Raw genomic sequence first — 14,826 nt, 5'->3', positions numbered from 1 at the left:
AAGAACAGTCACTGCATATTCTTTGTATAAAATTTCTCTAGATAAGAGGCTTTTTGTTAACATCAAAGGTATCTGGAGTTGTTAAAATAATAGCTTTCATTCCCTTGGTCCAGAAAGTAAAGGCTCATCCTTGTTCTGAAGTGACCTCACATTCCAAAAGGTTCCAGATGATTGGACCACTTTCTCCCTTCCAGGTATGCCAGGCTGGTTGTGGTGCAGAAAATGAAGTTGGGCACTTTCTTTGATGTATTCAGCCTTGTTACAAAGTATTTGTTAATAGTGTGATTACTGCTGGGATTAAATAATGCATTTAAACCACCCAATACACAGAAAGAGTTCAATAAATATGGATCCTCTTTTGTCAACTCCCTATAATTCTATTTGTAATTATCTTCTGGTTCATATCACTTTGTCACTTATAATAATTAATTCCACATGTGAATGTATGCATATAAAACAGAGATAAGGAAGTACTGAACTCTTTCTGTGCTGGCTGGCTCTTAGGTCATCTGAGGATGCAGAGATGAAAGACACAGTCCCTGTCCTCATGGAGATGACAGTCTAGTGCAGTACCTCCTTTTCATATCATGACCCAGAGAAAATGGTAAAACTTTTATGGCACCAGGGAGTGAAATGGAGGTGACATGAGGGATCTTCACATTGGACTTCATTAAAAAAATTAATTGTATTTTATTTATACCATAAAATTATGATAACTTTGCCAACTGTTAATATCAAAAGGCAAAATAATTAACAAGCAAATGAAAATGGATTAAATTAACAATTCAATTATGCTTTACATGGGAACACCCAAGTACTTAATAACACTAATACAAAAAAACAAAAAAAAAAGAACCCATATACTCTTCTGAAGTTTAAAAAATGTGAAAATACAAGCAAATTAAATCAGAGGCAAATCTAAATATCTTAAGTGTGGGACATCCTTGAGATCATCAGTGACCAAAGAAATAAGCAGACCTTAATTAGGATGATTTGCAGAAAGGCTGGGGAGATGCCATACATACCATGCTGTGGTGATGGGTGCTGGACAACAAAATCTTGTATGTCAAAACTATGATTGCTAAAAACTGTAAAACAAAACAAAAAAACAAACAAAACCAACACCCCCCCCGAAACAAAACAAAAAAAAAGATACTGAACTAAGCAAGTTGTCAGAGGCATTGTCATACTAGTAATGGTCAAATATCACTTCATCTTCTATAAACTTTTTAATAATTGAAAAATGACTGAGTTTGTCATTAGACGACCTTTCCGGCCATCATCATCTTGTGACCACAGGTAACCCATTCCAGGTCCACCAGCTGGCAAGTTCTGGTCTAGTGGAAGGCGCACTTGAGAGAATGAGAATTCTAACATGATGTGCTGCCATGGAGAGATGCCCAAGAAGCAGTGAGGTGGTAAGTGAGGGAGTCCTAAACCTGAAGGAGAGGTGGGCTGCAGGATTCTCAACCTGAGGCAGCTGTGGCTGAACTGACTCTTAAAGGACAGGCAGTAGTGAGTTATGGCAGTATCATGTGCTAGGTGCTAGGCTAAGTACTTAACAGATGTTGTCTCAGTTGATCTGATTTATCAAAAGTTACATTTGTTTATTGTCTGATTCCCCAAATAAAACATAAGCTCCATGAGAGCAGGGATTTTTGTCTTTGTTCTCCTCAGTATTCCTAGCACCTAGAGCCATGCACAGCAGAGAGTAGGTGTTCAACAATTATCCATGAATAAATCAACAGAGTCACCTTTCAGAGGTTAAACATTCATTTGTAAACTACCTAAATTCAGAAATTTGGTTCTAGACAAAGAATAGAGATAACATCCCTTCATTTGTACCTACCTAAAATCACCTTTAAGAGTATAAATTAAGGTTGAATCTTTACTTTTAAAAAATTATTATATTTTAGTGAATTTATCCATTGGAGGCAACTGGATACACAAGCAAAGATGTATGATCAAAAATGCTTCCTGCTACTTGAATGCTATAGAAAAAAACTGGTAACAACCTGAATGTCCATTGATAGGGGATTCGTAAAAAAGTAACTGATGGGACTTCCCTGGTGGTGCAGTGGTTAAGAATCCACCTGCTAATGTAGGGGACACGGGTTTGAGCCCTGGTCTGGGAAGATCCCACATGCCACGGAGCAACTAAGCTCACGAGCCACAACTACTGAGCCTGCATGCCTAGAACCCGTGCTCCTCAAAAAGAGAAGCCACTGCAATGAGAAGCCTGCACACTGCAATGAAGAGTAGCCCACCCCCTGACTGGAACTAGAGAAAGCCTGCACACGGCAACAAAGACCCAACGCAGCCAAAAATTAATTAATTAATTAAAAAAAAAAAAAGTAACTGAGAGCCTTGGACCTGGAGCCAGAGGCCCTGAGTCCTAATGCTTGCATTTCTGTATTCTGCTTGGTGAACTCAGGTAAGCTATTTCATTTTTCTTAGCAACAGTTTCTTCATCTATAAAATGGGAATAGTAGTACCTACTCTTTTGGGTTATTGTGAGAACCACATAGAACACCTCAGTGCCTAGTAAACACTTAATAAACAGTAACTACTATTACTATTTTGATTCCTCTTGTAAAATGTAGGTTCAAGTAAACATTTAGAGTCATACAGTGATCATAAGCCACAGTTGGCACTCTGGATACAGGCTAGGCAACAGCTTCACTTGGGTAGGGAAACAAACCAGGAATCCTGTCCAGCTGTACTCAGCTAGTGGCATCCCTCTTCCTCCAACTTCAGAACTCAGGCAGTGGCCTTGCCCAAAAATAGACCATGAAAGCAAGCCCAAGGATGTGACCAGCAGACACATCCAGAAACCCAAACTGAGCTGACTGGTAAAGAACTGTCTCTGCCGTAGCAAACCTGCAAAGTCTGGAAGAGGACACCAATTACTCGAATGCACAGATAGCCAATGCAGGAATCAAGGATCAAAAAAAATCAGGTTAAGTATGACACCATCAAAGAGAACTAAAAATCTCTAATAACTAACTAACTTGAGCTATGCTGAAAAATTTGAAATCACTCAGTGTTCTTGTAGCTCTATAAAATTACTTTAAAAACAAGCAGTCGGGGACTTCCCTGGTGGTGCAGTGGTTAAGAATCCGCCTGCCAGTGCAGGGGACAAGGGTTCAATCCCTGGTCCGGGAAGATCCCACGTGCCGTGGAGCAACTACCCCCGCGCGCCACAACTACTGAGCCTGTGCTCTAGAGCCCGCATGTCATAACTACCGAAGCCCGTGCACCTAGACCCTGTGCGCCGCAACAAGAGAAGCCACCACAATGAGACGCCTGAGCACCACAACGAAGAGTAGCCCCTGCTTGCCACAACTAGAGAAAGACTGTGCGCAGCAAGGAAGACCCAATGCAGCCAAAAATAAAAATAAATAAATTAAAAGAAAAAAAAAGCAGTCATAAAACAGAATTTACCACTGTTTATTATGCTTTCACCTGAGGCCATGGTGGAGTAAGCAACAGGGATTTCTTAACCAGAAAAAAACAGACAATATACGAAACAACTATTTTCCGAAACTGGCTAATAGCACTGCAGGGCTGTAATTCATGAGAGAAAGGAAACAAACAAGATGAGCTCTATAACTGCCTAGTCTGTTGTCCAGAGGCGGTTTCAAAGCCAGTGGAAACAGTAGCCTGAACGATTCTTGGAGCTCATACAGGCTGGGAATGGTTTATATTCCCACTGGCCTGAGACGGAATGCCTCATAACACACAGGGCACCAGAGAGGGAATCAATTAGCCCTGGTAAAACAGCTATGATAAATATGGGTCATATCAAAAGGCAGATTGTCATTAGCTTTATTCAAGAGACGGAGTGCTTTACTTAGTTTTCCAGTAAATAGGCTTGAAAATCATGTGTTATAGCTTTTCTATTTTCAAAATATTTAGCTATTCTCAAACTAAGACACTGTAACTTGACCAAAATTGACCTTGCTCTATATCTTGCAAACATGAACACATACTTCCTTTTACTGTTTTCCTAAAAATTTTACTTGAGGTCTGTGAGGTTCTGTACGTTTACTGCTTGTTACAACAAAGTTTATGTACCTCTTAAACACTGAAAAGAATGCACGGTGCTGAACTATATAGCCTTTCAACTCCTAGAACAAGATTTTTAAAACAGATAGTTGCATAATTGTGGAGTATTTTTACATTAATCTTTCCATAATGCAATTAGTTGTATGTTTTGCTTTTATCATGTGATTTAATAAGTCCTTGAATAACAAAAAATGATGTATATGCTTCAAACAGAATACACAGCTTATCTGGTTTTTCATACTTCCTAGAATCAAAAGAATCTCAGAGTAATAAAAATGGTGAGTTTTGGGGCTTCCCTGGTGGCGCAGTGATTGACAGTCTGCCTGCCGATGCATGGGACACAGGTTCATGCCCCAGTCCAGGAAGATCCCACATGCCGTGGAGCGGCTGGGCCTGTGAGCCATGGCCGCTGAGCCTGCGCGTCCGGAGCCTGTGCTCCGCAGCGGGAGAGGCCACAACAGTGAGAGGCCCGCGCACCGCAAAAAAAAAAAAAAAAAAAAAGTGAGTTTCTAGAAAGATCTATTTCCAATAATGGTTTTCTTCTTAGTGATCCAGCATCACTGTCATAATTTCTTTACCTATTTCTTAACCAAATTAAATAGTCTTAGTACTTAATGCAGAAATGGCCTTAACCATCCAATTTTACCTCCTAAAAACTCAAAACAGCCAAACCAAACTCACCCCATTTCCCTACTGCCCAGAAAATCTCAATGACAAATACAAACATATAAATAACTTAATCAACTAACATTTGAGCTTCATCTGGGGAAAGCTGGCTTTAATATTTTCTTGATGTGATAGATATTTCTGGGTTATCTCTATTTGTACATTTAAATTTAAAGAATTATACAGAAATATGAATATGATTGAAATGGTTAAGAAAAGCTTATATTAGCAGAATATTTTGGTTATTTCTTACCTCCTTCTGTAGGATTTCTTCTCGAACGTGAGAAACTACAAGAGACTCTTGTTTACCCTGCAGCTCGTTAACTTGATTTTGGAAATGTTTTATAAGTACCTAGAAAATTATGTTAGAAGTACTGAGTTAATAAAGCTTTTCCTTGAACATTATTTGAAAAATGAAAGTGAACTAATGACTTGTATTAAAAAATAAAAAGGATCCTAATATTTTATAATTGCCAAAATCTAACATCATTGCCACAGAAATTAAGTTCATTGAATAAATTAAACTCATTGAATAAACTCATCATTTTGTTTCTTTCAAAGTTTAATATATAACACCACACACATAAATTAATAACTATGTAACTACCTGGTTTCTTTATCTCTAATACTTTTCTTTTGAAGATCTGAAAAATACCACTTAAAATCAACTTCTATAAAGTTTAAACATTTTGAAGAAAGTGGCCAATATTATCTTTATACTTTGTAATTAAGACAGTTTTTATTAAAGAGCTAGTGACTAAAATAATAAAACCTAACATCTGTGAAAAGTCTCATTTTTAGATAAACTGAAGTACGTAAGTAAATACTTCCATCAAGAAGCTGCAAAAACAGGGAAAATTCATGTTTCTTTAATGATTTACTTTTACTGTTTCTACAGTCGGACTATGCTGACTTCATTTAACTCTCAATTTAAAATATTACACTTAGAACTCTGGGAAAATTACACATTGATACTTATGGCACTATGGCCTAATGACACTACTTTCCCCATCCCTCCCAGACCTCTCCTTATCATATAATCACTTGATATTATGTTTGCCACCCACTGACACCCCATTCCTTTGAGGGTAAGAAAGCTAGAGAAGCTCTCTGCAACGCTGTATAGTGGTTACCTCAAAAAAGCACTTTAAATCTTTTTCAGTCAAGTATTAAAACAGTCAAAGTTCTTTATTTCTGAGCTATCTGAAATTAAATTACTGACCTCATTACATCTCACCCTTAGATACACCAAATATTTCAACACGCATTTTCTTACAAATCCACAATAACATTTTTACACCTAAGAAAATTTGCAGTAATTTCAGAATATCTCCTGTCTTGTCCACACTCAAACTTCCCCAACTGACGGACTTGTTTTTAATTAAAATCTTATTAAATAATTATGGGTGGGAGAGGTGATCATGAGATAATTATTTCTTGAAGTTTTTCCCCCTCAGTTTGGTATTAAAACCTACAGAAAGATGAAGAGCACAATGAACATTCATCTATTCTTCAATTTGAATTACTGACTGCTAACATTTTGCCATATTTGCTTTCTTTTCTTTTTTTCTTGGATACACCATTTGAAAGTAAGTTGCAAATTCTATTTTAATGCTGGTTTTTCAACTTGCAAAAACCACAGAAGATGGGCCACACAGTAGATATTTATAACTATTCCAAGTTGACAAACATACTATCCAAGAATGCAGACACACTTGAGGAAATGCAGATGAGCTGTCACCGTGCCCTGTAAAAATTCTCAGAAGACTATGCTTCATAATGGCTGTAGTTGTGTACATGTCTCTGTTCATTATTTTATCCCCCGCGCCTGAATGACCACAAAACATTGTTTAATGAACAACAGGTAATGGGGAAAGAAGAGTGACTTGACAGCTGGGACTTGGGGTGGAAGGAGGTGGTTCAGCATTCAGGTTTAAGTACAAGGTCCCCATCACACTGGATGTATCCCTCAACCATCTATTACAACCTACTTACAGGAAGATATATTTGAGAAATATAGGGACAAAATTGCAAAAACACTTACTTAAAGGTATAACTGTAAAGTAGAATAGTTAAACACATATATGGTAAGAGTGTTGTCTTTTATTAAAAAAAAAGAAAGTGACAGTAATTTCCCATTCCTATCACCAACCTCAAGAAGTGAAGTTAAAATATTTCCAGATACTTTGTCAACAGTCTTGAAAAAAAAAAAAAACTGCATTACACTCAAAGTTTATTAAAGTCACCTACCTCTTGAGTTGCTATTTTACGATTTAGTTCGGCTACTTTAGAAGAAGAATTTTCGACTGCGTTCTGGCAAAGGAGTTTCTCTACTTCTCTCTCATGAGATGCTTTGAGGGATGTGATGTGTGCTGCAGTTTCTTCCTTGAACCTTTAGAGCAAATGAAAGAACACCACACATAAAAGTGGCTCTTCAACCTCTAATTCAGAGTCAGCACAAAAATAGTGTAAGAAGCCTGGAAATTAAAGAAGCAAAGGGAGAGAAGGCACCAATATCTACTGTACTGTGCTTGGTGCTTTATACATTACTGCCTATGAGTTCTTACAACCACTCCATGAGCTTGCTCTTATTTACTCAATTTTATAAAGGCAAACTTGAGTGTAGGAAAGAGTGATGTATCTAGGGTCCCAGATCAGTAAGTTGCAGAGCTGGAGTTTGAGCCCAGCAGAGCTGGACACCCCCCAGCCTGGGGCACTTTCTGAGAGAAACAAAGGTTCTAAATGTTCTGTTTGGATTTAAGGCAAAGAGCTTGTCATTTTATCTTTTAAGATAAACTCAGATTTCTTGCCCCAATTATTTAGACTCTCCAATGCTTTGTTTCTAGGCAACACTCACCAGTTTTTGGTCCATGCATATGACTCCAGGGCTGGCTGCTGGTTGCAAGAATAATATGATCTTTACGGTAATTCTTAGGACATAGGGTAGTCTGAACCTGAGACTACTTGAACCTGAGACTACTCGTTTGTCTCTATGACAAAATTTATGCATTCAGTGGCAGTTCAGTAAATGGTAAAGTTATACCAAAAAGCTGATACATTTCTTATAAACATTTCCCCTTACTGGAAAAATTATTAAAAAATGACAATTTTACTGAAAGCAGATATTTAGTAAATCACTGCTGATACTTATTAATATGGCAATCCCCAAACTACAAACATATCAGTTGCTTACTTGACTACATTTCTTCATGGAAACAGTGTGATTAGGACCCTCAGAAAAGCATAAAAATCTAAAGCACCCGTGATATAACTGAACTATAGTAAAAAGCAGCCTAAATCTGGGCCTTTTCACTTCTCAGGCCCAGAGCTGTCTGAAAAACAGATTAACAATACTAAAAAATTATAAATTATGTATAGGAAAATTTATAGGAAAACCTGAATTTTAAATTATTTCTAGGAAAGAATATGATTCTTTCCAAACAGCTTCATTACTACTATCATATTCAGGACTAAAGAAACAAGGTTTCAATTTGGAAGCAGTATGACTGCCATGATGACTCAATTAGATGTGGCTGCTAATCAGTCAATAAGCATTTGTTAGGTGCTTCCTATCCTCATTCTCTGGTAGAAGCCCTGCACTCTCCCAGGTCCTACCTCTTCCTTCACTCAGGCACTCATTACGTATTCTGATGCTTCTAACTCTGGGTTCCGTAAGTCAGTCAAATGTACTGAAATCCTAATCTCTGAAGGGCATGACGTTACATATTCTCAATATATAACTTCACAATTAATATGTTGCTTCACAAACATTAAACTACACATGTTCTGTACACCCCAAACCTTATTTTAAACTTCATAATCAAACCTATTATTGCCTACAGGTTGCAAAAGATGTATAATCATACATCAGTTCTCAAGGAGCTATTAGGTGGTGTATAATTAGTGCTTCTTGGTACATAAGTTATACAGGAGTTGAAGATGGGAGCAAGAAATTTCTAAGAAGTTCTAGGTAATATTTTTCCTAGAAAATGAAACATGAGTGAGCAAAAGGCAGGAAAGAAATTTGGCAAGTAACACTACTCTGATGGCGCAGGATCAGAATGGTGATGGGACTTGAGATGCCAGGTAGAGAAATTCAGTCTTGATACTTTAGAAAGTTGGGAGTCACTGGAGAACAGAGTGACTCAGATACAGGAGTACTTAAAGAATTTTAACGGTTTTTAAGCTAGATGACTGGGGGAGACGGAAACTGAAATCAGGGAGAGTGGGGTGGGAAAACTGTCTAGTAAACCAAGTAGACCACACTATAAAAAGGAAGAAAGCAAAATTAATACTTATAAGGAAGCACCCCGTAGACTGTCAACCCAAGGAATAAAGGTGGTAAAGCTGGGCCTGGCAACTGAAAATATGGTCATAGACAGAGATGGGGAAGTTGGGAGGTGGAGCCAGTTTATGGTTAAAAAAAGAGAAAATCTGTGATGCTACTGATTCCAAGAGGAATAATCCAACACATTTTTAGATTTAACACCTGAGCTCAGGGAAGAGAACAAGCCTTGAAAAGTAAATCTAGGAGTCGTGGTTCATAGAAGCCATAGAGAACAGATGAGTTTAGCAAGGGAGAAAAAGCAGAGAACAGAGAGAAAGCCAAAACCTGAACTTTGGTAGAAAGTCAGATTTTTGAGGAGGGAGAAGGAAAAGGAGTCAGGAGTCTGTCAAAAGGAGCAGAAAAGGAGCTTTAGTCAGAGTGCCAAGTCATGGACGTTAAGGAGGAAACCCTTTCAGAAAAGGCAGTGTAGTCAACAACGTCACAGAAAATGAGGATGGAGAAAACTCCACTGGCTGAGAAAGGCTATTGAGAGACCAGGTTCAAAAGAGTGTGAGGATGAGAGCCACGCTTAGAGGAAGTCAGGGGGAAATAAAAGGAGAGGCTACTTGTGGAAAACTGCTACTGAAAGGCAGAGGACCAGAACTTGGTTTGATCGGGTGAAAAAGATCTGAGCATGTAAGAAGGCTCAGAGGAAAGAGAAAGGAGATGGTACTTGGAGATTCTGAGTAGGAAAGGGATGAGTACAGAAGTTCTTCAAGGCGTGAAGAGATGTAATCACAAGACTAATTTGAAGAGTTATTTTGGAAGAGGACCTCTTCCTCTTAGAATGTCAACTAGTTTCACTAAGAGCTGTTTTCTGATAGCTATCTGCCTACAGCAACCATAAATGATGGTATTCATTTGCAGGAAGGCCCAGTGGGTCAGCTTATCAACACCATTTGGATATGTGCAGAAAGGTAAGACTGCTCGGCCCAAGAACTGGGTTGACATGAAGATTCAAGTTCATTAGAATCTGAGCTTCCAATAGGTAGAAGATCCAACTCTGAAACAGATCTGTGCTTAGCAATGTAATACAGGTTCTTAAAATTTGGTAATGAACTTAGTTCAGGGTCAAGCTAATTATCCAGGGGAAATACATCTATGATTTTAAAATTTTTATCTTTTTATGTCTCCATATACTGACAAAGTCACATTTTTACCTTTTCATGGAGTTTTCAAATTGGTTCACTGCTACTTCAGATTTCATCTTCAGCTCATTCCTCTCCACAGTTAATCTCTCCAGTTCATTTTTCAATCTGCAGTTTTCTTGTACAACCTCTGAAATATCGGAATCAGTAAAAGTATGTGGTTGGTAAAGCTTGCCCTCCAGGGTTCCAGAGGAGTTAGCATTTCTTTTACCCGGGTGCAGAACATGTTTCTTCACCCTTTTGGCAGTCATTTCCTCCCTAGCCTTAGAGTGCTGATTAGAGAGCATCTTTCTCCTCTCCTTCTGAAGCCTCTCCACAGTTTGTGAAAGGTCCTGTATCTCTCTCCCCTTTGCGGCTAGCTCCTCGTTGAGTCTGACCAGTTTAGCTTTAGAATGAGCCTGTTCCACCTGGAATTCTATAGACTGGAAATCTTGATCATCCTTTTCATCTTTCTTGAGCTCCCATTCAGCATTCTGATGTTTAAGAACATCTATTTCAGCTTCAAGATTTCCTACAGTGATTTGATGGGCTTCCTTAACATCATCCAGTTCCTTCTCTAGTGCTTTAACTCTGGAGGAGCTGTCATGTTGGTTCTGGGACGCCTCCTTCAACTTGCAGGCAAGTAGCTGTTCCTGCTCATCCAGTCTCTGCTCATACTGAATCTGTAGAAAATAATCCATGTAATGACAAACCACTGCTAAACATTTCATTAGTTACCAAAGCCCTGCACTCTCCCAGGTCCTGCCTTTTCCTTCATTCAGGGACTCACCATATATTCTGATGCCTCCAAGCCCATGTTCCTTGAGTCAGTCAAATGTGTTGAAGTCCTATCTTTGAAGGGCATACCATTATATATTCTCAATATATGTTACATAATTTCCTAATTATATGTTGCTTCATAACAAGTTTTTATACACCATAACTTACTTTAACCTCACAAGCAAACCTATTATTGTGTACCCTTCTCTATACAAACTGACACACTATACTCCCTGAGGATAAATAGGGAAAGCAGTTGGGGTTACAGATATCTGTAAGAAATAACACATTTTCAACCTTCTAACATCAATTTAGAAATCTCATAGAAGTAATAAGTCAGCTTGGAATTTGCATATTGGAGCTTTATTATTATTATTAACAAAATAACCTAATAGTCTACTCTGTGGAGGGAGGCATGAAAGAGTTTTGCTCATTCAGTCACTGAATGTATTTATTGCGCTACAACTGCATGCCAGGCACTGTGCCAGATCCCAGAGATAAACTCAGTTCCTGCCTTCAAACAGTCCACAGCCCAGTGAGTTGAGTGACATGGCAAATTTCAATGTCCTATGATAACTGCGATAATGGGCCTATGAACACGGCGCAGAGGGGCACCTGGGTGTGTCTGGAGGCCTGAGAGAAGGAAGGAGGGAAGATGGCACAGAGGAGCACATTCAAGTTCAGCTTTGAGGGATGTGTGTAAATTTGGGGATAAGTGGAAGCAGGGGTATTTTGGAAGTAGGAAGAGCACATGCGAAGGCAACTGAAATGCTTGGTGTGCACTGGGAATCAGAAATGAAAGGAGGAAATGGCTGGAAGTGAGCAGGGGCAGGAGAGGGGGGTGGGATAGGGACTGGAAAAAGGAAAAAGTTAGGTACGTTTAGATAGATTAAAAGGGGGGTGGGGTTGGAATTCATTCCTCTATTTGGTCTCTGCCCTCCAAAGACTACTCTTCGGTCTCATTCTAAGAAGCCCCCAGCCCCCATGGTACACCTCTGAGCCCCATCTCCATGGCTACCCGGCACCTACCTTCATTTTCTGAAACTGCTGTTCCATGGTCCGAAGGCTTTTCTTTGCTTCTTCATCTTTGCCCTCCAGATCAGCTTCTAGTTTTTTTATCCTTTTTTCCATAAACTCCACTGTATTTCTATCCACTGTATCACCAGCTGCTGATGCAGCCAATATTAAAGCAGGCAAAGAATTGGGATATCGTCTCTTTAGAATTCCTTCCATTTCCTTAACCTATTAAAATATTTTTGTATGCATGTTAAGGTCACAAATATATTAAAATTAAGCAGCTTAATGTAAAAATTTAGATTATGCTCTATCAGTCATGTCTAGGTTTCAGAGAGATGTTCATATCACATCTCAAGGCTGAATCAAATGCACAGCAGCACAAATTAATTTCAAATTTTATATCCTGATTAAAACACACTATAGTATAATGTCTAATCTAATACTGGTTAATTTACAGAAATCCTCTTATGTTTATTTGAAATAGATCTTGGGTCTTCCTATTATACTAGTAACAACCAATTTTTGTGAGGACAAAGCTCTTTCCCCCTCCCCTTTTTCTACAGACACCCCTCAGATAAGTGTTTATACTGTCTACTGATTGAAAAATTACTTATCTGCACATGAATGTGCAAAGTTTTTGTAATAAACATACAGCTTCCTAAGCCCCTGCCCCTGCCTGCAACCATCTCCCCCCTACCCCAGTCCTCCTCCAAATAAAGTTTAATTTACTTTAAAATGACTTCTTTCAATCAGGAAGCAAAGAGGATTAGATGACATTTAATGAAGTCCTCATAAAAACAACTTTTCATTTAGTCTATTAAAACAATAACATACTACACAGTCTTTCTGTAAGGAAAAACTGCACCTGGGTCCACAGAAATTAGAGCTTGATATTATATACACATACGTGTGTATACCTGCTTTTGTTTAAGGTATTATGTTAAGATACCTTTGAAAATCATAGAGTAAGAGAATAAAACTTAGTTGAACAGTCTTCTAACCCCCGAGTATGCAATAAAATAAATAAAATAGCACCTAAGAGGTGGTCTAGTGCAGAGGTTAGAGCGTGTCTGGAGTTAAGACTGTGTTAGCAGCATGTCAACTCCTCAATCTATGTATCTCTTTCGCCTCATCGGTAAAATGGGGAGGTAACAATACTGATTTCCTGGTGTTCATATAAGTGAGGATCAGATGACATTTATCTTGGTGAAGTGCTTAGCCGAGTGCCCAGCATGTGGTGAGGGCCTGATAATGGTTTTTATTATATATGATCTGGTCCCAAAAACTACCTTTCCTAAGGCAAGATGGGTTGCTCAAAATCCTGTTTATAGACTGAATATTGTTCCTAGTAGGTACTTAAGGGTCACATCGTTTGCAAAGTTAACAGCAAATATTTCCATTCCTGAAGACTGCTTGCACATTCATAGATATACCATAAAGTGGAATATCCAGATACAAAAATGGATCATTTCATCTATAAAATTTTTCATTTTGCTTCCCCTGGTATTAAAAATCTAGATTAGATGTAAGCATATAAAGGTATATATATCTCACACACACACACACACACACACACACACACACACACACAGAGACACCATGTATATTAAAAAGAGACTAGATTTTTTAAAATGAATTTGTTTTAACATATTTACAATTAACATATTAATTTAAAGTGCTAAACAATATTTTCAATCTGACTTTGATATTTTGCAAAGTATACTACATTTTTGGCAGAAAATTAATTTTATTTCTATCTTCTTTCATTTTGCTTTTTAATTTATTCTTTGGTCTCTGATACCAGTGTGACTCTTGTTGTTGTTTTTTAAATCTCACTGGAAATTAAACTATGGAATATTCCATTAAATAAAAGCATGAATGAACACACATCGGAAATTTTCACTATAACATGCATATAAATTAGCCCCACTTTTACTTATGTGCTATTTAGAAAAAAAGATGTTTTATTCTACAATTAATCTATTTCAGGATATGGCTCAAACTGATTCTGAATATATTGTGATATACCTTGATTATAAAATATGTATTAAGATTTAAAATCATTAGGATAGAAATGTTCTGTTCAAGGGAACAAGATCTGAAATGTATGTGAGCAAACTATACAAAATATTAACAACATTTTAGAAAGATATAATCTAAGACAGTAAACCAATAAATTTTTAATGAAAGTGTTAGTAAAAGAGGGAGGTTACTTTGATAAAACGTTATATTTCTGATCCATATGGATCACCGTTTCAAAGAAATTTCAAAATCTCTTAACTCTCATACATTCACTTCTACATTATTCTCTTAAAATAAAATCATCTAGTGGAGAAGTGGTTCCTTTGTTCTTTCCTCTCTCACAATTCTGGATAGCTTCTTCTACATAGGCTAATCTTAGTTTTAGGCACTGGAAAAAAAAAAAAAAAAGCCAAGCGACCTAGACTATAGTTATTTCAGAATATTTCTCGCTCTTCAAACCACTTCACTCCTGTTCCTTTCCTGGCCACTAAACCAAACTACCAAATCATACCTTTTAATAATAACAGGTCCTGTAAAGTAACAAAGTTAATTTTTTGCTTAGTTTTCCTTCTTCTTATAAAACTGGGATTATATGCAGCCCAGTGATGACCTCACAGTTTCAGGTTTGTGATGGAATAATATCTGTAGTCTAAGGGTCATGACTTGACTACAGGATCATGTTCTCTTACGAACAGGACTGGAAATTCTAATTTTGTTTTAATATTTAGTTATGAATACAAATACTATGTTATAGAAGGCTTTAAAAACATAAGGTACAATTAATATTCCAGCCTACAAAACAACTATTTCAATGAAAAA

The 14,826-nt window shown here is 37.7% G+C and overlaps 1 protein-coding gene across 4 annotated transcripts in view; it reads right to left on the bottom strand.

The window, feature by feature from the left end:
- The window catches only part of CEP162 (centrosomal protein 162), a 92,043-nt gene that overhangs the window by 14,437 nt on the left and 62,780 nt on the right, over window positions 1-14,826 (bottom strand). For all 4 annotated transcript variants that reach the window (XM_032651590.1, XM_032651593.1, XM_032651592.1 and 1 more), the window contains 4 exons: window positions 11,998-12,210; window positions 10,222-10,871; window positions 6,985-7,126; window positions 4,988-5,086 (listed from right to left, as the gene is read on the bottom strand). In XM_032651590.1, the coding sequence (XP_032507481.1) occupies window positions 4,988-5,086; window positions 6,985-7,126; window positions 10,222-10,871; window positions 11,998-12,210 (1,104 nt within the window). The remainder of the gene's footprint in view (window positions 1-4,987; window positions 5,087-6,984; window positions 7,127-10,221; window positions 10,872-11,997; window positions 12,211-14,826) is intronic.

This window comes from Phocoena sinus, chromosome 12 (assembly GCF_008692025.1).
Source record: "Phocoena sinus isolate mPhoSin1 chromosome 12, mPhoSin1.pri, whole genome shotgun sequence".
In the NCBI taxonomy this organism is placed as follows: Eukaryota; Metazoa; Chordata; class Mammalia; order Artiodactyla; family Phocoenidae; genus Phocoena; species Phocoena sinus.
The sequence above is the reverse complement of the archived record's forward strand: the minus strand, read 5'-3'. Positions and strand labels throughout refer to the sequence as shown.